The 25,041-nt window shown below is 37.2% G+C and overlaps 1 protein-coding gene across 1 annotated transcript; it reads right to left on the bottom strand.

Moving 5' to 3' along the window:
* Positions 1-4,250: 4,250 nt before the first annotated feature.
* Positions 4,251-24,883, bottom strand: LOC132550533 (serine/threonine-protein kinase VRK1-like). The gene is made up of 13 exons (XM_060214626.1): positions 24,843-24,883; positions 23,699-23,762; positions 23,162-23,302; positions 19,718-19,770; positions 19,182-19,251; positions 16,616-16,812; positions 16,117-16,221; positions 15,196-15,328; positions 13,066-13,186; positions 11,437-11,495; positions 9,277-9,437; positions 7,084-7,419; positions 4,251-4,586 (listed from the first exon to the last, which is right to left on the bottom strand). Exons 2-13 carry the CDS (start codon positions 23,730-23,732, stop codon positions 4,488-4,490), a joined length of 1,509 nt encoding a protein of 502 aa, XP_060070609.1. The 5' UTR covers positions 23,733-23,762; positions 24,843-24,883; the 3' UTR covers positions 4,251-4,487.
* Between the last annotated feature and the right edge of the window lie 158 nt (positions 24,884-25,041).

Raw genomic sequence — 25,041 nt, forward strand, 5'->3', positions numbered from 1 at the left:
TACAGTTGGTGTTTACCAGAGTGAACACGTTGTAGGCTATGTGCTGTTGATTCCTGTCAGTTTTACTGCATACGGATTTACAATGCAGGATTACTGACATGTTTATTTTGTCGTGTTGAATATCATTGATACAACATGCAGCTGGGCCTCCATAGTGTTTGTGTATCAATGACGTTCAACACGACAAAATAAACATGTCAATACTCCTGCATTGTAAATCTGTATGCAGTAAAACTGACACCGAAGTCTGTATTGTCACCGCAATTGACCAGAAATATATGCCAGTAATACACGAATGTAGACAACCTGACACGTGGAAAAAAAACTGATTATAGCTGAGAAATCTTGTATAGTGGGGAAGTAGTGTGGATTTCAGAAGAGAAAACTAACCAACGTGTCACTTCTGCAGCTTCCCCATTGCTGCCCTAGCCTGCAAACAGCGAAATTTTGCGACTTTGAACGAAAAAGATTGGGTTCGATATGGTGGCCGTGAGCACCACCACATCCCACATCTATATTGTGCCGACATTTTAAGCTCGGGACAAAGAGTTTTGGAAAACATGGTTTATTGCCACTGAAGTGGATTAATATTGTAGTACAGTATGTTGTGACTGGAAAAAGGTAGAAAAGGGCAGTGAGAATAAAAGTTCACATGTAAAAATGGGGAAAATATCATTGGTTAGTTTATGTTTAAAATTTTTGATATAAACTATCCAATAATAAATTTCTGTCACTTTCAAACTAAAGAACGAGAAAAATGATCTTTTTTTGTTTTTTTATTAAAACAAATATTTTGAGTTATTAAAAGGAAATAATCTGATCTCAATACAAGTAGAAGAAAGAAGGCAAATGAGAAGTATGAAAATCTTCCTACTTTAAATATTTTAGGAAGATTTCAAACTCCTTATAATTAGGGTAACTTAATGAACACACTCTGGAGTGTAAACCTCTGGTCCATGTTCACACTGAGTACTACTGTGTACAGTATCAAATGAACCAACACAATAACACACTCAGGAGTGTAAACCTCTGGTCCATGTTCACACCGAGTACTACTGTGTACAGTATCAAATGAACCAACACAATAACACACTCTGGAGTGTAAACCTCTGGTCCATGTTCACACGGAGTAGTACTGTGTACAGTATAAAATAGTCTCAAATCAAAGATTTTCTAAAAGACATCAAACTTGACAAAACATTCCTTTCTTTATCAATGGATTGTGATTACAATGACCAGACAATTGGTATATACATGTGTCATCTAAGTACCACCCACGCTCAGCACAGTCATTACAGAGAAAAAATCGCTGACAGAAGGAATGACACTGTAAACTATGAATGGTCCCATTATCAGCAAGTATTTAGTTTTGTTTGCTTGTGTTGGATTTTCTAGGAAAGTGTTGCTTGATGACTGGTGGTGTTAACGGTGTGTACCATTACAAGAGGCATAATGGGCATGTATTACTCACCAGGTATTTAATGCTTTTCCCAAATACATTAACATTTCACTCTATTGACATTCATAGTGTTGTTTTAAAGAAGTCCTTTGAACAAATTTGAACTCTGTGACCTTGAACAGGAGTCAAGGTCATTTCTTTTTGCATTTTTTAACAAGCTTCATGCAAGGAACCTACAAAGTGAGCCTTCTAGAACTTTTGTGTAATCATCACAAGTTCTTTACAGGTTTTAACAAATTTGACCCCTGTGACCTTGAATAGAAGTCAAGATCATTTCTTAGTTGGGATTCACCAACAGAATATTCCAGCTAAATATAAAATTCAAGTCTTCTTGGGAAAAGTTGACATCAAAGGGACAGACAACACACCAAGACATAAGCTCACCTGGCCCTTTGGGTCATGTGAACTAATGATATTGACAATGGCAAATCAAGGATCAACTCATATTTACTTTTGCATCCATTGTATGAACTTTGTCTGGAGTCAGTTAGTTGCATACTAACATCAACTACATCAACCTTCAAAGCAATTAACTGAACAGAATTTTATCTATTTATTTACCGGTAGTCTGCGAACTTTGTCTACCTATGGTCCCACACTGTGAGTCCTTCACCAGTAATTTACCGGTAGTCTGCGAACTTTGTCTACCTATGGTCCCACACTGTGAGTCCTTCACCAGTAATTTACCGGTAGTCTGCGAACTTTGTCTACCTATGGTCCCACACTGTGAGTCCTTCACCAGTAATTTACCGGTAGTCTGCGAACTTTGTCTACCTATGGTCCCACACTGTGAGTCCTTCACCAGTAATTTACCGGTAGTCTGCGAACTTTGTCTACCTATGGTCCCACACTGTGAGTCCTTCACCAGTAATTTACCGGTAGTCTGCGAACTTTGTCTACCTATGGTCCCACACTGTGAGTCCTTCACCAGTAATTTACCGGTAGTCTGCGAACTTTGTCTACCTATGGTCCCACACTGTGAGTCCTTCACCAGTAATTTACCGGTAGTCTGCGAACTTTGTCTACCTATGGTCCCACACTGTGAGTCCTTCACCAGTAATTTACCTGTAGTCTGCGAACTTTGTCTACCTATGGTCCCACACTGTGAGTCCTTCACCAGTAATTTACCGGTAGTCTGCGAACTTTGTCTACCTATGGTCCCACACTGTGAGTCCTTCACCAGTAATTTACCGGTAGTCTGCGAACTTTGTCTACCTATGGTCCCACACTGTGAGTCCTTCACCAGTAATTTACCGGTAGTCTGCGAACTTTGTCTACCTATGGTCCCACACTGTGAGTCCTTCACCAGTAATTTACCGGTAGTCTGCGAACTTTGTCTACCTATGGTCCCACACTGTGAGTCCTTCACCAGTAATTTACCGGTAGTCTGCGAACTTTGTCTACCTATGGTCCCACACTGTGAGTCCTTCACCAGTAATTTACCGGTAGTCTGCGAACTTTGTCTACCTATGGTCCCACACTGTGAGTCCTTCACCAGTAATTTACCGGTAGTCTGCGAACTTTGTCTACCTATGGTCCCACACTGTGAGTCCTTCACCAGTAATTTACCGGTAGTCTGCGAACTTTGTCTACCTATGGTCCCACACTGTGAGTCCTTCACCAGTAATTTACCGGTAGTCTGCGAACTTTGTCTACCTATGGTCCCACACTGTGAGTCCTTCACCAGTAATTTACCGGTAGTCTGCGAACTTTGTCTACCTATGGTCCCACACTGTGAGTCCTTCACCAGTAATTTACCGGTAGTCTGCGAACTTTGTCTACCTATGGTCCCACACTGTGAGTCCTTCACCAGTAATTTACCAGTAGTAATCGAACTTTGTAACCTTTCCCACATTAGGATATAAATAACAATTTAGAATGATAGTTATTTGATGTCATATACATATGGTCCCACACTGTGAGTCCTTCACCAGTAATTTACCTGCAAAGTTTCTTTAATACTAACTTTCCCACACTGTGAGTCCTTCACCAGTAATTTACCGGTAGTCTGCAAACTTTGTCTACCTATGGTCCCACACTGTGAGTCCTTCACCAGTAATTTACCAATAAAACAATGATCATCCTTAATAACCTATGGTCCCACACTGTGAGTCCTTCACCAGTAATTTACCTGTTTGAACAGTCATCATAAACTGGTCCCACACTGTGAGTCCTTCACCAGTAATTTACCGGTAGTCTGCGAACTTTGTCTACCTATGGTCCCACACTGTGAGTCCTTCACCAGTAATTTACTGATAGTCTGCGAACTTTGTCTACCTATGGTCCCACACTGTGAGTCCTTCACCAGTAATTTACCAGTAGTCTGCGAACTTTGTCTACCTATGGTCCCACACTGTGATTCCTTCACCAGTAATTTACCTCCTCTTCACACGTCTCTTTGTTGTTGTGACATGGTCCCACACTGTGAGTCCTTCACCAGTAATTTACCGGTAGTCTGCAAACTTTGTCTACCTATGGTCCCACACTGTTGGAGTCCTTTATCTTTACAATGTTGCCATAGTAATCAAAGAGCATGTAACCTTTGACATTAGGATATAAATAACAATTTAGAATGATCAGTTATTTGATGATCATATACATATAGGGAAAGTTCAAACATACTGTAAAACCTCTTTTCTCCAAATGAACAATGCAAAGTTTCTTATAATACAAAACTTTCAACAATCCCTGATCACATTGAATATTTTACAATGATAACAAAATTTAATAAAACATTAGCTAAAACTAGCCTTGACAGGCAAGTACAACAATAAAACAATGATCATCCTTAATAACCATATGACGACAAATCAGAATTGGACATGCACATAATCTACACTGTTTGAACAGTCATCATAAACTTCCATGAAGAAATGTAGATGATACTCAAGAGTTATGTCCCTTCTATGACATAGTAGTGCAGGTTTGGCAGCAATATCAGCATGCTGATATCCATTGTAACAATCTTTTCCAGTTGTTTAGTTCTCAGGGTGGACAAGTTAGCAGCACACTCAAGTCCATTATAACATTATTTTTCTTGTTTTGTTCTCAGGGTGGAGAAGTCTGCATGCTCACATCTACTGTTACAACTTTCCTCCTCTTCACACGTCTCTTTGTTGTTGTGACTGTAAAGAAGACAGGAAGACTTTATGTTCTGATAGTACATACACAATTAATGGAGTATCACTATGTATTACAAAGTTCATTTGAAACTAGGTCATGATTTCTTGTAAGCCAATGATAAGAAGTTGCATTTTATCAAATGTGACTTCTCAGACATTCCTTCAGAAATTCATCTTTTTATTGCTTGGGACAACTGCAGAAAACAAAAACAAGGAGAATTCCAATTACAAGGTATTTGTCAGACATCACCTCAGATTGATACAATACCAGTTACACTGTCTATATCAGACATCACCTCAGATTGATACAATACCAGTTACACTGTCTATATCAGACATCACCTCAGATTGATACAATACCAGTTACACTGTCTATATCAGACATCACCTCGGATTGATACAATACCAGTTACACTGTCTATATCAGACATCACCTCAGATTGATACAATACCAGTTACACGTATTTCTCAGACATCACCTCAGATTGATACAATACCAGTTACACTGTCTATATCAGACATCACCTCAGATTGATACAATACCAGTTACAACGTATTTCTCAGACATCACCTCAGATTGATACAATACCAGTTACAATAACAGTTACCATTACACTGTATATATCAGACATCACCTCAGATTGATACAATACCAGTTACACTGTCTATATCAGACATCACCTCAGATTGATACAATACCAGTTACACTGTCTATATCAGACATCACCTCAGATTGATACAATACCAGTTACACTGTCTATATCAGACATCACCTCAGATTGATACAATACCAGTTACACTGTCTATATCAGACATCACCTCAGATTGATACAATACCAGTTACAACGTATTTCTCAGACATCACCTCAGATTGATACAATACCAGTTACAACGTATTTCTCAGACATCACCTCAGATTGATAGAATACCAGTTATACTGTCTATATCAGACATCACCTCAGATTGATACAATACCAGTTACACTGTCTATATCAGACATCACCTCAGATTGATACAATACCAGTTACACTGTCTATATCAGACATCACCTCAGATTGATACAATACCAGTTACACTGTCTATATCAGACATCACCTCAGATTGATACAATACCAGTTACAACATATTTCTCAGACATCACCTCAGATTGATAGAATACCAGTTACACTGTCTATATCAGACATCACCTCAGATTGATAGAATACCAGTTACACTGTCTATATCAGACATCACCTCAGATTGATAGAATACCAGTTACACTGTCTATATCAGACATCACCTCAGATTGATACAATACCAGTTACACTGTCTATATCAGACATCACCTCAGATTGATACAATACCAGTTACACTGTCTATATCAGACATCACCTCAGATTGATACAATACCAGTTACAACGTATTTCTCAGACATCACCTCAGATTGATACAATACCAGTTACACTGTATATATCTCTCATATAATCAATCTAAATTTGACAAGAATGTTTGTAATTCCATCAATGCTTAGGATTAAAATCCATTTTTTGTGAAAATTGAGTGGAGTTTTCATCAGCCTTAAATATCCAGACTTTGCTCTGTGACATTACTTGGTTGTTTGTCACCAAACAAAATGAAGACATAGTCACGCATGATACGTGTCTTTACTTGGTTTTCACCCACTTACATTTAGAGATCCCCTTCTGCCAGCCCTACAGGTCTACATGAAATTTGAGAAAGATCTATAGAGTAGTTCTCAAGAAATAGTGATAACAAACTTTCAAAGTCAAAATCTAAGATGGCTGTCTATCGGCAATTTTGCTTTTCTGATTAGACCCGAAATCAAAGCGGCACAACTAAGGACCAAAGGAAAGCTACATATGAAATTTAAGAAAGATTCATCTAGAAAAAGCGATCAAACTTTCAAGATGGTTGCCTTTCAACCATTTTGTTTTTCTGATCAGTCCCAAAATTACATGCTATTTTTGTTAAACAATTTGTACAAAAATATTGTAAAATCTCCTGTAATAACTCTGCATTGTGACCTATTGAAGCCAAAGTGAGATGAACTTTCCACTGCATGTACATCAGCTACACATTCTCACTGTTAGGTTGTGGTTTAACACTCAATTGTTGCTATTTCTGATATACTTAAAATTATCTAAACTTTTCCTTAGAAATAAACTTCACCACAGTGGTCATCATCTACAAATTTTCATGTCTTCTTACTGCTTAGGTAACCTTTCATTAAGAGCTAAATATGTTCAGTATGTAACCATTTTCATATTTGTTACTAAATTGTCCCTTTAAGAAAGTTTGGAGAATTTTGTCTTTAGTTTGCTTAGAGTTAGAGAAAATGAATGGAGTGTTTATGGAGGGATTTGATATTTTTTCAATGAGTTGAAGGAGAAATGTGGAGTGTTAATGTTATCCAGGTGTTCAGTGACCTTTATATGATAACCTTGAGGTCAAGGACTGCTGAGGTCAGGATATCCCACATGTCCAACCTTTTTTGACAGGCATATCACTATTGCCTCCACTATTGATGGTAACTGGTGATTTCATCCTAATAGCAGCCCCTGTTGGTGATTTAGGAGTCCTAGTTGGGTTGCCCGGGATAATTCCCTTTGAAGACACCATGTTTCTAGGAGATGCCACAGTTCTGGGAGATGCCACAGCCCTAGGAGATGTCACAACCTTTGGAGACTGGACCCCTGATATTTTCCTACTGGTAGCTGCTACTTTCCTCTTGGGTGTAGATTCCCTTTGTTTAGCAGCAGATGAAGTCTTAGCCACAGCTTTTTGTTTAGGTTTGGAAGCAGACACCTCAACTCCTGTACTTTTCCGTTTTATTCCTTTCTGTAAACAATACAGACAATGAAAATTAAAACTTTGCTACATATCACAGTGAAAGAATATGTACCGACTAGGAATTATTCAATATTTAACAATGTTACAGCATCACTCCCCTCTTGATGTATCAGCAAAACATATTTCTTAATGACACAAGTTATATTCCTTCAAACTAGGTACTGATCACTAGAAATATGTCTGTAAGACATGATTGATCTGTGTTTACTTATACATGTGATATGTGACATTATCAGTGACTGAAATAGATTAGGGATGAACTGTAAGGTAAATTGTCATATATTGTTAATGTCCCTCTGATATGTGTCATTAGTGACTGACATAGATTAGGGATGAACTGTAAGGTAAATTGTCATATATTGTTAATGTCCCTCTGATAAGTGTCATTAGTGACTGACATAGATTAGGGATGAACTGTAAGGTAAATTGTCATATATTGTTAATGTCCTTCTGATACATGTCATTAGTGACTGACATAGATTAGGGATGAACTGTAAGGTAAATTGTCATATATTGTTAATGTCCCTCTGATATGTGTCATTAGTGACTGACATAGATTAGGGATGAACTGTAAGGTAAATTGTCATATATTGTTAATGTCTGATACGTGTCATTAGTGACTGACATAGATTAGGGATGAACTGTAACGTAAATTGTCATATATTGTTAATGTCCCTCTGATACGTGTCATTAGTGACTGACATAGATTAGGGATGAACTGTAAGGTAAATTGTCATATGTAATAAAATCAATGTATATCACGTTTGTTTTAACAAGAACAGATCATGAAGAATCTTACAAGAAAATTGATTTACACTATATTAAAGCATTTTAACATTAAAACCTACTAATGACTGACATCTGTCTCTGATGTTGATGCTGAAAATAGGATAACATCATCCTTATTCTTCAGTGATATTAATATTGTCAGTATACATGTGATTACAGATAATAAATGCTCAAAAGGAAAAATGTCTACAATAAGTGAGACAAAATCAGACAAATATCTACCGTTAGGGAGACAAAATCAGACAAATATTTACTTAAGTGAGACGAAATCAGACAATGTCTACCGTTAGTGAGACAAAATCAGACAAATATCTACCGTTAGTGAGACAAAATCAGACAAATATTTACTTTAGTGAGACAAAAATCTACCTTTGGTGAGACAAAATCAGGTAAATATCTACTTTGGTGAGACAGAATCAGACAAATATTTACCGCTAATGAGACAAAAACAGACATATCTACCTTTGATGAGACAAAATTAGACAAATATCTACCTTTGGTGAGACAAAATCAGACATATATCTACTGTTAGTGAGACAAAATCAAACAAATATTTACTTTAGTGAGACAAAATCAGACAAATATTTACTTTAGTGAGACAAAAATCTACCTTTGGTGAGACAAAATCAGGTAAATATTTACTTTAGTGAGACAAAATCAGACAAATATCTACCTTTGGTGAGACAAAATCAGACAAATATCTACCGTTAATGAGACAAAATCAGACAAATATATACCTTTGGTGAGACAAAATCAGACAAATATATACTTTTGGTGAGACAAAATCAGGTAAATATCTACCTTTGGTGAGACAAAATCAGGTAAATATCTACCTTTGGTGAGACAAAATCAGACATATATCTACTGTTAGTGAGACAAAATCAGACAAATATTTACTTTAGTGAGACAAAATCAGACAAATATCTACCTTTGGTGAGACAAAATCAGACATATATCTACCTTTGGTGAGACAAAATCAGACAAATATCTACCTTTGGTGAGATAAAATCAGACAAATATATACTTTTGGTGAGACAAAATCAGGTAAATATCTACCTTTGGTGAGATAGGGCCGCTGAGGGGTAAATCTAGTTTCCATTCATCTTTTACTCCAAGATTTTTAAGACCTCTTCTAAATATCATCCTCATGCCGTCATAGTTTGGGCATTCTTCATATCGTAATTTCTCAACCATTTCAAAGTACTTTTGTACTTCATCTGTAAAAGAATAAAATATGCTTTGGTTTTTAATACAGCCATCTTACACAAACTGACACTCAAAGTTTTTTATGGGCCGATATCCATACATCATCACAGTTACAGTGGAAAAAAATAGTTTTCATGTTCCTTCATCTTAACACTGGACAAAATACTGCCCTCATGTTCCTTCATCTTAACACTGGACAAAATACTGCCCTCATGTTCCTTCATCTTAACAATGGACCAAATACAGCCCTCATGTTCCTTCATCTTAACAATGGACAAAATACAGCACTCATGTTCCTTCATCTTAACACTGGACAAAATACTGCCCTCATGTTCCTTCATCTTAACACTGGACAAAATACTGCACTCATGTTCCTTCATCTTAACACTGGACAAAATATAGTCTTCATGTTACATCATCTTAACACTGGACAAAATACTGCCCTCATGTTCCTTCATCTTAACACTGGACAAAATACAGCCCTCATGTTCCTTCATCTTAACAATGGACAAAATACAGCCCTCATGTTCCTTCATCTTAACACTGTACAAAATATAGTCTTCATGTTACTTCATCTTAACACTGGACAAAACACTGCCCTCATGTTTCTTCATCTTAACAATGGACAAAATACAGCCCTCATGTTCCTTCATCTTAACACTGGACAAAATATAGTCTTCATGTTACATCATCTTAACACTGGACAAAATACTGCCCTCATGTTCCTTCATCTTAACATTGGACAAAATACAGCCCTCATGTTCCTTCATCTTAACAATGGACAAAATACAGCACTCATGTTCCTTCATCTTAACACTGGACAAAATACTGCCCTCATGTTCCTTCATCTTAACACTGGACAAAATACTGCACTCATGTTCCTTCATCTTAACACTGGACAAAATATAGTCTTCATGTTACATCACCTTAACACTGGACAAAATACTGCCCTCATGTTCCTTCATCTTAACAATGGACAAAATACAGCCCTCATGTTCCTTCATCTTAACACTGAACAAAATATAGTCTTCATGTTACTTCATCTTAACACTGGACAAAATACAGCCCTCATGTTCCTTCATCTTAACACTGGACAAAATATAGTCTTCATGTTACATCATCTTAACACTGGACAAAATACTGCCCTCATGTTCCTTCATCTTAACATTGGACAAAATACAGCCCTCATGTTCTTTCATCTTAACACTGGACAAAATATAGTCTTCATGTTACATCATCTTAACACTGGACAAAATACTGCCCTCATGTTCCTTCATCTTAACACTGGACAAAATACAGCACTCATGTTCCTTCATCTTAACACTGGACAAAATATTTCCCTTATGTTTCTCTATCATAACAGCCGACTCAAAATAGCTCTCATGTTCCTTTATCTAAGTCTACTCTCACACATTTGTTTAAACAGTCAATTAATAAACATGCAACCTATTTACTTCAGTAGGAGTATATAGCTGTCTTAAAAGTATTATCAAGGATATAAGCAGACAGGGCATTCCGTCTGTCTGGTTATAACGTACCCTGTACCTAACATACAGTATACAAGTCTTACACACAAAGCAGTCTGTCTGTCTGGTTATAATGTACCCTGTACCTAACATACAGTATACAAGTCTAACACACATAGCAGTCTGTCTGGTTTTAATGTACCCTGTACCTACCATACAGTATATAAGTCTTACACACACAGCAGTCTGTCTGTCTGGTTATAATGTACCCTGTACCTAACATACAGTATACAAGTCTAACACACATAGCAGTCTGTCTGGTTTTAATGTACCCTGTACCTACCATACAGTATATAAGTCTTACACACACAGCAGTCTGTCTGTCTGGTTATAATGTACCCTGTACCTAATGTACAGTATACAAGTCTTACACACACAGCAGTCTGTCTATCTGGTTATAATGTACCCTGTATCTAACATACAGTATACAAGTCTTACACACACAGCAGTCTGTCTATCTGGCTATAATGTACCCTGTACCTACCAGGAATGTTTCCATCACTAAAACAGACCTTCATCAAACTGGCGATGTTTTTGGTGTATCTGTTGGGATGAGACAGAATAACTGATTTCAGAACACATCTATGTTTATAACACAAAAACAACAAGCAATTGGAACAACACAAATCTCGTTGGAATTCAACCTTGACTGATGCACAATAAAAAATCACTTAGTGTGTGAAGTTTGATCAATGCAATGGGATTTTATGACCCTTTCGGAGATGGGAAGTTAGATAAAAATCGCTTGAGGAAAGATGCTACTAGAGTGTTGATAAGGATGTTAAAAATATCACCTTGACCTTGCAACCCTAAATCTACTCAAATATATCATGGTCCACTATAAGAATATCAAGTTTGATCATATTATCTCAAACAATGAAGTTACATGTACTTGAGTCCTAACATGAAATGTCTTAACAAAAAAAAACCCTGATATTCACTCCTATCTAAGATATCTGGGTCCTTATAAGTTTAAGTGTGTGATGTTTGATCAAATCTCCTCAAGGACTGAAGGCTGATATTGATTTTCTTAACCTTTTAACCTTGAAAATATGAACAAGTCCGAGGTGTTATAGTCCTTGATTTGTAAGTGTATGAATTTGATCAGATTTCCTCAAGAAAAGATTACATTTTACCACTGCTGATAAGAGATCTTTTAAAAGCAGTGAAACTGACCCTACAGTCCTTAAAGTCAAGCTCTTCTGAAATAGCATATTAATGCACCAAAGACAGGGATATCTCACCTAAACCTAGATTTTGTCTAGTACCCTTACTTGTATTTTCACAGAATTTTTTACATAACAGTGTATCATCCACTGTGGCACCTACACCCATGCATTCCAACAAAAACATAGGTAATGTCATTGTGTATTTTTTTCATGTTTTTAAGATTCCTGAAGTTGCAGACAAAATAAAATCTTCACTGTAAAATGTGTTGTATTTTTTGTAAGTGCGGCCTACATTGTTTACGCTGCACTAACCAAATGTTGTTTAAAAGTGAAGAGGCTGTGTGAGTAGTCTGAGGCTCCCACAGGATACACCAAACTCTGATGAAGTATTGGATAAGTGTATGATGTTTGGTCCTCAAAGAAAGAAGTCCACAGAGCACTGACAAGTCCATTTGTTACATACATAACTGTGTACAAAGCACCATGCATACACTTGGTAACTTCCCTATATCCCCCTTGTCCAGAGTCTGGTTTTCAGCTGTGCAGGGATAGCTGTATTGTATGGTCTCTAGAACCCACTGTTAATTGTATTGTCATCAACAGAGAATATTTATAATCTAAGTATAAACTAACATATCCCATCAAACTTCTATCCCTTAAGTTAGGTCTCTTAAAACAATGTTTCAGTCAGCATATAGAAAATGTGAAGGACTGAGAAAAAATGACCAAAAAGGATAATCTAACTAAATTATAGCAAACAAGGAGAGTAATGTTCAGCATTTGTTATTTCCAAGGTATGAACAAAGAATCTACAGGTGAAATATCAATTTTCTCATTCACTGAATGCAGCTTTCAGAATTTCTGCTTTCCTTCTTGATGTTAAATCAATCTTGAATTTGGATATGCATTATTATTATTGGTAATTTAAAAGAACAAACACTCACTTAAACTTCTCCGCAGCTACAAAGTCGCTGTTAGCCAGGTTGGTTTCCCATGGAAGACGGCCACACAGCCACTGTAGCAGACAGAAACCCAAAATCTCCATGTCACCACGACGTGATGGTGCTGAAGGAAGAATGCAAAGAAGAAGAGTAATATAGTGATCTTAAACAGCTGTATGATGCAGTTTAATTCATAGTTTGACTCTACTGTATCTCACTCTAAATTATGAAAAGGTGCTATTAACTTGTGTGTCTTTTGTACAATCTTTATGATAGCAGTTGGTAGACACTGCTGGTGGACTTGAAATTTGCCATAACTTGCTTGCCACATTCAAATTCACTCAGAAAATACACATGTACTTGACATTATTCTTAAATTGTCTGATATATGAAAATTATGAACTTCATCTAATTATGGGGCTGCTGCACTTCCTGTCTAAATTTTGACTTTTCTTTCTATCACTTGGGATTTTTCTTAGTCGCCTCCTAGGGTTCAAATTTTAGGTTCTTAGCATCACTGAGGAGTCCTAGAAGGACAAAACAGCTGTATGATGCAGTTTAGTTCATTGTTTCGCTGTGCTGTATCCAAATTTTAATATGAAATTGTGCTATTCACTAGGGTATCTTTTGTACAAACTTTGTACAATGTGATCCTCACTTCATTCCATTGTACAACTTCCCTGAACATTTTTTTCCCTTGAATTTTACAAGACATTCCCAAGTACAGCTACATAAACTTTATTCTGCTGTAAATGTTGTGATGTGATATTGTTGTCGTACCTAAATACATCGAGGTTGAGTGTCCTACCTTCAAACATCTACACCCAGCTGAGTGTCATACCTACTTACATCCTGGTGAGTGTCACACCTACATACATCTAGGTGAGTAACACACCTACCTACATCCTATTGAGTGTCACACCTACCTACATCCAGGTGAGTGTCACACCTACCTACATCCAGGTGAGTGTCATACCTACTTACATCTTGGTGAGTAACACACCTACCTCCATCCAGGTGAGTGTCACACCTACCTACATCCAGGTGAGTGTCACACCTACCTACATCCAGGTGAGTAACACACCTACCTACATCCTGGTGAGTGTCACACCTACCTACATCCAGGTGAGTGTCACACCTACCTACATCCTGGTGAGTGTCACACCTACCTACATCCTGGTGAGTGTCACACCTACCTACATCCAGGTGAGTGTCACACCTACCTACACCCAGGTGAGTGTCACACCTACCTACAACCAGCTGAGTGTCATACCTACCTACATCAAGGTGAGTGTCACACCTACCTACAACCAGCCGAGTGTCACACCTACCTACATCCTGGTGAGTGTCACACCTACATACATCAAGGTGAGTGTCACACCTACCTACAACCAGCTGAGTGTCACACCTACCTATACCCAGGTGAGTGTCACACCTACCTTCATCCTGGTGAGTGTCACACCAACCTACACCTAGGTGAGTGTCACACCTACCTACATCCTGGTGAGTGTCACACCTACCTACATCAAGGTGAGTGTGAGTGTCACACCTACCTATACACCAGGTGAGTGTCACACCTACCTCACACCTACCACATACCCAGGTGAGTGTCACACCTACCTTCATCCTGGTGAGTGTCACACCAACCTACACCTAGGTGAGTGTCACACCTACCTACATCCAGGTGAATGTCACACCTACCTTCATCCTGGTGAGTGTCACACCAACCTACACCTAGGTGAGTGTCACACCTACCTACATCCAGGTGAGTGTCACACCTACCTACATCAAGGTGAGTGTCACACCTACCTACAACCAGCTGAGTGTCACACCTACCTACACCCAGGTGAGTGTCACACCTACCTACATCCTGGTGAGTGTCACACCTACCTACACCTAGGTGAGTGTCACACCTACCTACATCCTGGTGAGTGTCACACCTACCTATATCCTGGTGAGTGTCACACCTACCTACACCCAGGTGAGTGTCACACCTACCTACATCCAGGTGAGTGTCACACCTACCTACATCCAGGTGAGTGTCATACTGACTTACATCTTGGTGAGTGTCACACCTACCTACATCCACGTGAGTGTCACACCTACCTACAACCAGCTGAGTGTCATACCTACCTACACCAAGGTGAGCATCAGTACTTGTGAATTCAATGGTACCATCGTGAGCCATCCTTTTGTCCTCTTTATATGGTTTATGTACACCATCTTTCTCATACTTGACAGCAAGGCCATAGTCCACTAAGAAAACCTAATGTAAAAATATATGGTTTTATTCATTCTGTGACAAAATCAAAGAGATCATATGTCGTAACTTATCATGCACCATTTAACTGCTTACTATCAGACAACAGCTTATTGCTAAATGACCAGTAAACTGGTCTTACCTCATCAGGGTTGTTGTTTGCCTGCACTAAACCACAACCTGGTCTTACCCAATCAGGTTGTTGTTTGCCTGCACTAAACCACAACCTGGTCTTACCTCATCAGGGTTGTTGTTTGCCTGCACTAAACCACAACCTGGTCTTACCCAATCAGGTTGTTGTTTGCCTGCACTTAACCCCAAACTGGTCTTACCTCATCAGGTTGTTGTTTGCCTCACTTAACCCCAACCTGGTCTTACATCATCAGGTTGTTGTTTGCCTGCACTAAACCACAACCTGGTCTTTCCTCATCAGGTTGTTGTTTGTTTGCACTAAACCCCAAACTGGTCTTTCCTCATCAGGTTGTTGTTTGCCTGCACTTAACCCCAAACTGGTCTTACCTCATCAGGTTGTTGTTTGTTTGCACTGAACCCCAAACTGGTCTTACCTCATCAGGTTGTTGTTTGCCTCACTTAACCCCAACCTGGCCTTACCTCATCAGGTTGTTGTTTGCCTGCACTAAACCCCAACCTGGTCTTACCTCATCAGGTTGTTGTTTGCCTGCACTAAACCCCAAAATAGTCTTACCTCATCAGGTTGTTTGCCTGCACTAAACCCCAAACTGGTCTTACATTACCAGGTTGTTTGCCTGCACTAAACCCCAAAATAGTCTTACCTCATTAGGTTGTTGTTTGCCTGCACTAAACCCAAGTAACATATTGGATGCCTTGATGTCTGCATGGACATAAGAATTGTGGTGTATATACTCCAAAGCATCAATCTGTCAAAAATTAGTAAAACATTCAGTAAGAAAATGTTGTCATTGGAAGAAAATGCATCGTGATTATATTTGTTGTTTTAATGAAAAGATGAAATCCATGTCTCTCTTATACCTTCTGCTCTTACCAATTGTCACAGTGACTCTCAATCACAGATCCAAATACATGTAAGTTTTACATACAGAGACAATGGTATTTGAAAGTGTTTTGAATATAAAACGAAAATACATTCTGTAAGTTTTCCTGCTGGTATTCAAACAGTGATTTTACAATAAGCAGTTCTACAAAATAAGAAAAGGAAGTCAGCATCAAGGACAAAATACAAGTAACAGGACTATATGACTTCAATGAAAGTTGTATCTTCTATCTGATCCCAATCCTTCTGGTAACACTCACCATCCTTAGTGCCAGGCAGTACACTGTATGTGTTTCAAAGCGTTTCCCTGCACCTTCAAATAGCTTCTGTACATCTGAGCCAAACCTCTCCATGACCATGAATCTGAACTGTGTGTTGTCACGTATATATGAACCAGTGGCAATAAACTTTGGCACTCCAAGATATTTTTGCTTCTTTTCTTTTTTCCATGATTCAACTTTAAAAAATGTGGTAAAGAAGATGGCGATTCACTAATGGTTCGTTAGTGTATTGTCTTTCATGTCAAACATACATGCATATCTAATGAATAAAAACATTTTGTCATCATAGAAACTTAGTGTTTGCTTCTGTATTTTTACTATCCTGTACCATCTGTCAGCTAACTAACTTCCACAAAATATCCACATACAATCAGGAGTGAAACATGAAATGCTTCCATTTGACTTTCAATTTTTCGTAAATGCAGCAAATAATTTTAGTGACAACGACTAAATTATTAGTACTTGTAACCAGCAGTACTACATAGTAGTACATGGTGTAGACCCTCTAAAGATAAAATGTAACCAACAGTACTATGTGGTACAGCATGGTGTAGACCCTCTAAAGATAAAATGTAACCAGCAGTACTACATAGTAGTACATGGTGTAGACCCTCTAAAGATAAAATGTAACCAACAGTACTATGTGGTACAGCATGGTGTAGACCCTCTAAAGGTAAAATGTAACCAACAGTACTATGTGGTACAGCATGGTGTAGACCCTCTAAAGATAAAATGTAACCAACAGTACTATGTGGTACAGCATGGTGTAGACCCTCTAAAGATAAAATCAAATACAGCACGGGGGCTTGCTATCATCTTTAGCGCATCTAAAACAGGAGATTATTTTTCTGTCAATTAAAATTAGCTAGCTGCTGTGTCTTTAAATGGCATCTTCAAGGTTATTAGTTTGTAATGTGTCAGATATCACTTTCAGGAATGTTTCTTGAAACTTTGGGAAAACAGCATGGCAACATTGTCTATTTGAGTAAATATCTGTTAAATGATAGATTGAAATCAGCAATCTAAATGCACTACTGATAGGACATACTTTCTGTCTATATCTTCAGTGTTTACACTGAATGTCAAATTTTAGTTACATCAACAAAACTTTGGAGAATTTCCTGAAAACCAGAGGGCAGAGACCGATCATTTATACAAAACGGCTTTCCCTTTACCCGTGTATGCTTCAGACCAAACTGAGACAGAATCCTGTTATTTCTACAGAATAAGAAGGATTTTGAAGAACTCTTCTATTTCCCCTATTGGACCCTACCCTACCTCCTCCACAGTACAAAGACTAATCATTTATACAAATTGAGTCCTCTTCACCCAAGCATGCTACAGACCATATAAGGACAGCATCCAAGCATTCCTACTGAAGGATTTTAAATATTTTCTCTATTTCCCATATTTTACTCGTCTCTCCTGCCCCATCCTACTGTTTATACAAATTAGATTCCCTTCATCCAACCATACTTTGACCAAATTGGGACAACACTGAAGCATTTCTATTGAAAATGATAAATTGAAAAAAAAAGCCCCAAAAAAACTTTTACCTACTGGGTCAATCCCCTCCCACCCCAAACGGTCCTGTGACCATCTTTTTACATAAAAATTATTTCACTTCAGCAAAGGTTGCTTCAAAACAAATTTGGGCTAAGTCCATTATCATACTTACAGGGGGAGCAGAAATTTCAGGAATTTGCTCTGTTTTACAGATTGGGTCCTGCCCCTTCTGTCCCAACAAGGAGGCAGAGACCCACAATTTATACCAAACTGCTTCACCAAAGCATGCTTCAGACCACACCGGAACAGAATCCTGAAATTCCTACAGGGAGAAGATGGGTATTAATGCAGATGCTTTATTTTCCCTATTGAGCCTCACCCCCTCCAAGGGGGTCAGGGGGTCAATACTCACCATTTAAACAAAATTGATTCCCCTTTACCCAAGAATGCTTCGGAGCAAATTTGGGCAAAATCCAAAATCCAATCATTCCTACAGGAAGAGTAGATTTTAAAGATTTCGCTTTTCCCCTATTCTGTCCCACCAGTTCTTCCCCAGAGAGCCAAGACCCACTGTAAAGGATGCTTCTGACCAAATTTGGGCAAAATCCAATAATTCCTGAAGTAGGGGTAGGGTTTTAAAGAATTTTCTCTTTTTCACTACTTGGGCCCCTGCCCCTCCCCTTCAAAGGGACTGAAACCCACCATTTATACAAAACTGATTCAAATTCACCCGTGGATGCTTCAGACCAAATCTGGGCAAAATCCCATTATTTCTGCAGAAGAAGAGGGATTTTAAAGAACATGCTAAATTTCCCATGTTTGGTCAGCCTATCAGACCCCTGGGGCATAGAACCAATATTATACAAACATGGTTCTCCTTCCCCCAGGGATGCTTCTAACAAAATTTGGTCAAAATCTGTTTCGTCATTCATGACTTGTAGAGATCTTTAAGGAAAAAAAAGTTAATTGACAACGGATGCCATACCATGGCATAATCTCACCAATCCTTCAGACTAGATGAGCTAAAAACACATCTTACTCATGTCTGCTTTTGCCACTCTTTGATAATAATGGAGTTCACAAAACAATGGTCCGTTGGAATGTGGCTCCTGAAAATAAAGGAAATATAACATGATAAGTTTTTCCACAGCACACTGCTACACTTCCACCTGTGTAATACCAATCTGTCTGGTGCAATAAACTCTAGTTGATATGACATGTATTACACATCTGTCTGAAATAATATAAACATTTCATGTGTTCAGTTTATTATTCCTGATAACCCTGAAATATATATTTTAATATAACGACATACAGAGTTGAGATAATTAGCTTCTCAATTTCAGTGCCTGACATGACAAGATATCCCTATCTTATGTACATGTATAATCTACAGAATCTGTATCTAAAGATGTATAACAAAGAGAATTGGGAGGGATCACCAAGATTGGGAGATTTATTATACATCTGTATTAGTAAAATTTATCTTACATTGGTCTCTAGAGCTAACTCAAGTTAAATTCACTTCTGGTATCAAGTTTTAATCGATCTACCACACTATATTGTCAAACTTACAATTTTTACAACATATGGAGCATTTGCTTCCACTGGACATCCAATTTCATTGGCTGGAAAACAAAGGGAAAACAATCTTTGTAGAAACAATACATTACAAAAAGTCTTCAGGTAGAGTTCAGCCTACATAGACAAATGTCTACATCTTATAGCTAATGTGATTTACCACCAGTACAAAGAAATCATTTAACAGTTCAGCCTACATAGACAAATGTCTACATCTTATAGCTAATGTGATTTACCACCAGTACAAAGAAATCATTCAACAGTTCAGTCTATAGACATCTTATAGCTAATGTGATTTACCACCAGTACAAAGAAATCATTCAACAGTTCAATCTATAGACATCTTATAGCTAATGTGATTTACCACCAGTACAAAGAAATCATTCAACAGTTCAGTCTATAGACAAATGTCTACATCTTATAGCTAATGTGATTTACCACCAGTACAAAGAAATCATTCAACAGTTCAGTCTATAGACAAATGTCTACATCTTATAGCTAATGTGATTTACCACCAGTACAAAGAAATCATTCAACAGTTCAGCCTACATAGACAAATGTCTACATCTTATAGCTAATGTGATTTACCACCAGTACAAAGAAATCATTCAACAGTTCAGTCTATACAAAGAAATCATTCAACAGACATCTTATAGCTAATGTGATTTACCACCAGTACAAAGAAATCATTCAACAGTTCAGTCTATAGACAAATGTCTACATCTTATAGCTAATGTGATTTACCACCAGTACAAAGAAATCATTCAACAGTTCAGTCTATAGACATCTTATAGCTAATGTGATTTACCACCAGTACAAAGAAATCATTCAACAGTTCAGTCTATAGACAAATGTCTACATCTTATAGCTAATGTGATTTACCACCAGTACAAAGAAATCATTCAACAGTTCAATCTATAGACATCTTATAGCTAATGTGATTTACCACCAGTACAAAGAAATCATTCAACAGTTCAAAGAAAATCAACAGTTAGCTAATGTGATTTACCACCAGTACAAAGAAATCACAACAGTTGTCTAGACATCTTATAGCTAATGTGATTTACCACCAGTACAAAGAAATCATTCAACAGTTCAATAGTCTATAAAGACATCTTATAGCTAATGTGATTTACCACCAGTACAAAGAAATCATTCAACAGTTCATTCTTTAACAAATGTCTACATCTTATAGCTAATGTGATTTACCACCAGTAATGTGAAAGAAATCATTCAACAGTTCAATCTATAGACATCTTATAGCTAATGTGATTTACCACCAGTACAAAGAAATCATTCAACAGTTCAGTCTATAGACAAATGTCTACATCTTATAGCTAATGTGATTTACCACCAGTACAAAGAAATCATTCAACAGTTCAGTCTATAGACACTTATAGCTAATGTGATTTACCACCAGTACAAATCAACAGTTCAATCTATAGACATCTTATAGCTAATGTGATTTACCACCAGTACAAAGAAATCATTACAAATGAAATCATTCAACAGTTCAACAGTTCAGTCTATAGACAAATGTCTACATCTTATAGCTAATGTGATTTACCACCAGTACAAAGAAATCATTCAACAGTTCAGTCTATAGACAAATGTCTACATCTTATAGCTAATGTGATTTACCACCAGTACAAAGAAATCATTCAACAGTTCAGTCTATAGACAGTCTATAGACATCTTAGTCTACATCTTATAGCTAATGTAACTTACCACCAGCACAAAGAAATCATTCAACAGTTCAGTCTATAGACAAATGTCTACATCTTATAGCTAATGTAACTTACCACCAGCACAAAGAAATCATTCAACAGTTCAGTCTATAGACAAATGTCTACATCTTATAGCTAATGTGATTTACCACCAGTACAAAGAAATCATTCAACAGTTCAGTCTATAGTCTACATCTTATAGCTAATGTGATTTACCACCAGTACAAAGAAATCATTCAACAGTTCAGTCTATAGACAAATGTCTACATCTTATAGCTAATGTGATTTACCACCAGTACAAAGAAATCATTCAACAGTTCAGTCTATAGACAAATGTCTACATCTTATAGCTAATGTGATTTACCACCAGTACAAAGAAATCATTCAACAGTTCAGTCTATAGACATCTTATAGCTAATGTGATTTACCACCAGTACAAAGAAATCATTCAACAGTTCAGTCTATAGACATCTTATAGCTAATGTGATTTACCACCAGTACAAAGAAATCATTCAACGGTTCAGTCTATAGACAAATGTCTACATCTTATAGCTAATGTGATTTACCACCAGTACAAAGAAATCATTCAACAGTTCAGTCTATATGACATCTTATAGCTAATGTGATTTACCACCAGTACAAAGAAATCATTCAACAGTTCAGACATCTTATAGCTAATGTGATTTACCACCATAGACATGTCTACATCTTATAGCTAATGTGATTTACCACCAGTACAAAGAAATCATTCAACAGTTCAGTCTATAGACAAATGACATCTTATAGCTAATGTGATTTACCATCAGTACAAAGAAATCATTCAACAGTTCAGTCTATAGACATCTTATAGCTAATGTGATTTACCACCAGTACAAAGAAATCATTCAACAGTTCAGTCTATAGACATCTTATAGCTAATGTGATTTACCACCAGTACAAAGAAATCATTCAACAGTTCAGTCTATAGACAAATGTCTACATCTTATAGCTAATGTGATTTACCACCAGTACAAAGAAATCATTCAACAGTTCAGTCTATAGACATCTTATAGCTAATGTGATTTACCATCAGTACAAAGAAATCATTCAACAGTTCAGTCTATAGACATCTTATAGCTAATGTGATTTACCACCAGTACAAAGAAATCATTCAACAGTTCAGTCTATAGACATATAGCAGATGACTTTGGAACATATCACCAAAAAAACCCAACAAAACAACAATCGGCCAAAACATACAAAAGCTCCAGGAGACAGCACAATTTTCAAACCTCCTTTTTACTGGGTTGAAATACACAATTGTTCATGTAAAAAAAACAACAAAACAACACTTGGTCTGAACAGATGAAAGACAAGATAACTGGAAGAAAGCATTTCAAAGGTAGATCCTGGAATAAACCCAGGAAACAACATAAAATCCCAAAATTGCAAGGGTGGGTTTATCAAAGGAAAAAGAAAAAGTTGATAATGCTACAAAAAAGAAATAGATTTCAGCAGTCTTAGTACCAAAAGTTGACATGAACAGTTGTCAATAAATTATTTTATTTCATAATAATCAAACACATATGGAAACCCTTCCTCATGAGTTTCATTTATATATAAAAAAAAGTTTAAACTGCACATTTTACCAAATTAAATTATTTCATCAATTACTGGAAATAAACATTAAGTAAAAATATGAACCATTTTCTACATAATTTATTTGTCTTACCCAGATAAATGAGACCAAATCCTCCCTGCCCAATCTCCTTCCCAAGTTGCCATTCCTTTTTGCGTAGGTCTCTTAGAATTGTTCCAGGTGCAAATGAGTCTGGCAATTTCTGAGCTTTAGGTCCTCTGGGCTTTTTAGCTCCTGATATTGGTAATATTTTGATTAATTTCACAGGGGAAGAAAGGATTCTACATGATAACATTGGATCCCCTTACTGTAATTACAAATCTGATTTCAATATGATAACTACAACAGCTTCTGCAATATCTGAAATAGGAGGCAACTAAATACAAGGTTTCACAGTGTGATATGTACTGATATTTCATAGTCCACATTGGAGTCATAAGCTAAGGTTTTGAATTCCAGAGTATTTGTGTGATGTAGAAACAGTGACACTAACCTTTGACTTTTGAATATAAAATGACTATATATATATATATGGTCTCTATAACCATGATTTTTCAAACAGGTACACACAGACAGAAAGTTATACTAAAGTTTCCTTCTGATCTTTTTTGAGGAAATGAGATAATTTACCACCACTTGCCGCTGCAGCTTTTCCTCTCGGCATGATTGATAACAAGTCTGCCGAACACTGCTTCTGAAAATTAAAAAACATATTCTCAATGTATTACAGCTATGAAAAATATGATGCTCAATGGTCACAGTTCATAATATTGTCTGTAAGTGAATCTTTGACAAGTTATGATGCGGTAAGTGGACTGTGAACAGAAGCAATGAGGAAAATAATGACCTCTGTTAGACTTAATTTGTCACACTAGTCCAGTTTGTAAGAGCCGATGATATATTGATGGTTCAAAATGATTAAGTCAGTATGGTTTGTGCAGTATTAAACATGGTCTTTGATCTGTAACTCAGCTGACAGAGCATGCTTCTTTGCCCCAGCTGGTAGAGTAGTGGGTGATGACAATGGATACACTTTGTCTTAGCCTTGCTGTACAAGTATAACCATTATTCCTGGAGAACTTGGGGAAGATTTCCTGGGGAATCCCTCAAGTGTAAGTATATAACCTGACCTTATTAAAACACCAGCTTCCTTTAGATACATCTTAAATTGCCTTTTCCCACAAAGCCATATAGAGACATATAAGTAAAAGCAGGGATGTATATGACTGTCATATACGTCCCTGGTAAAAGGCTATATGTCCCTAGAGACGTATATATATCACATGCGTTATATATGTCTCTGATGTCCCCAAGTAAGCAAAACAGAGATATTGAAAATTATCACCTCCGTCACATACAGTAGTATGCATGTAAACATGTCAAAAACTCAAATGTAATGTGAAGAAATAACCGTATATTATATAGGTATCAAAATGAAGAGATGAAAAACTACTTCATCATTGTTGATCTCTGTATAATAAGCAGTGGTCAACAAAAACAAAACGAACAGAGACTTCAGCGTTTCTGGCAGGTCGTTCATGCAACACAGAAAGAGAATAGGACATATAACTATTTCCTGTGGTTCTCTTAAGTCACTGTCACTATGCATGGGGGTTTTTCCGGGTCCTGTATTTTTTCTACTTTTCAGAGTTGTCTGTAATTGTGGAGAGGAATAGTGTCCATGGACTATGGTGTTTGAAAAGTCCAGTATCGCAATGGCAACCTGCTTGGTTATGGTTTCTCTATCTTATTTGCTTGATTGCTTATTACCTACCGTCTTCCTCTAATGCATGCCGCTTCTATTTTGACGAAGAACTTTTTCAAAACAAAAACCTGAACTGCGACTTCCTTCAAAAATTCCGCCAAAGCGATGTTGAGAACTGGGAAGGCATTGGTTGATCTTTATTTCAGATATCCAATCACGTAATGGTTCACAACTCTTTTTGATTTATGTCAAATGCGCTTGCGTGAAG

The sequence above is a fragment of the Ylistrum balloti genome, unplaced genomic scaffold (assembly GCF_031769215.1).
Source record: "Ylistrum balloti isolate Yb309-2 unplaced genomic scaffold, AGI_CSIRO_Ybal_v1 Utg370126, whole genome shotgun sequence".
In the NCBI taxonomy this organism is placed as follows: Eukaryota; Metazoa; Mollusca; class Bivalvia; order Pectinida; family Pectinidae; genus Ylistrum; species Ylistrum balloti.

What these genes read in the sequence shown, in the direction of transcription:
- LOC132550533 (XM_060214626.1), bottom strand. Translation starts at nt 23,732, where the DNA reads ATGCCGAGAGGAAAAGCTGCAGCGGCAAGTGGTG. An exon ending in ACTGCCTGGCACTAAGGATG is followed by an intron (nt 16,222 to 16,615) that starts GTGAGTGTTACC and finishes AATTTTTGACAG; the next exon opens with ATTGATGCTTTGGAGTATAT. An exon ending in TAGTGATGGAAACATTCCTG is followed by an intron (nt 9,438 to 11,436) that starts GTAGGTACAGGG and finishes ATTCTTTTACAG; the next exon opens with ATGAAGTACAAAAGTACTTT.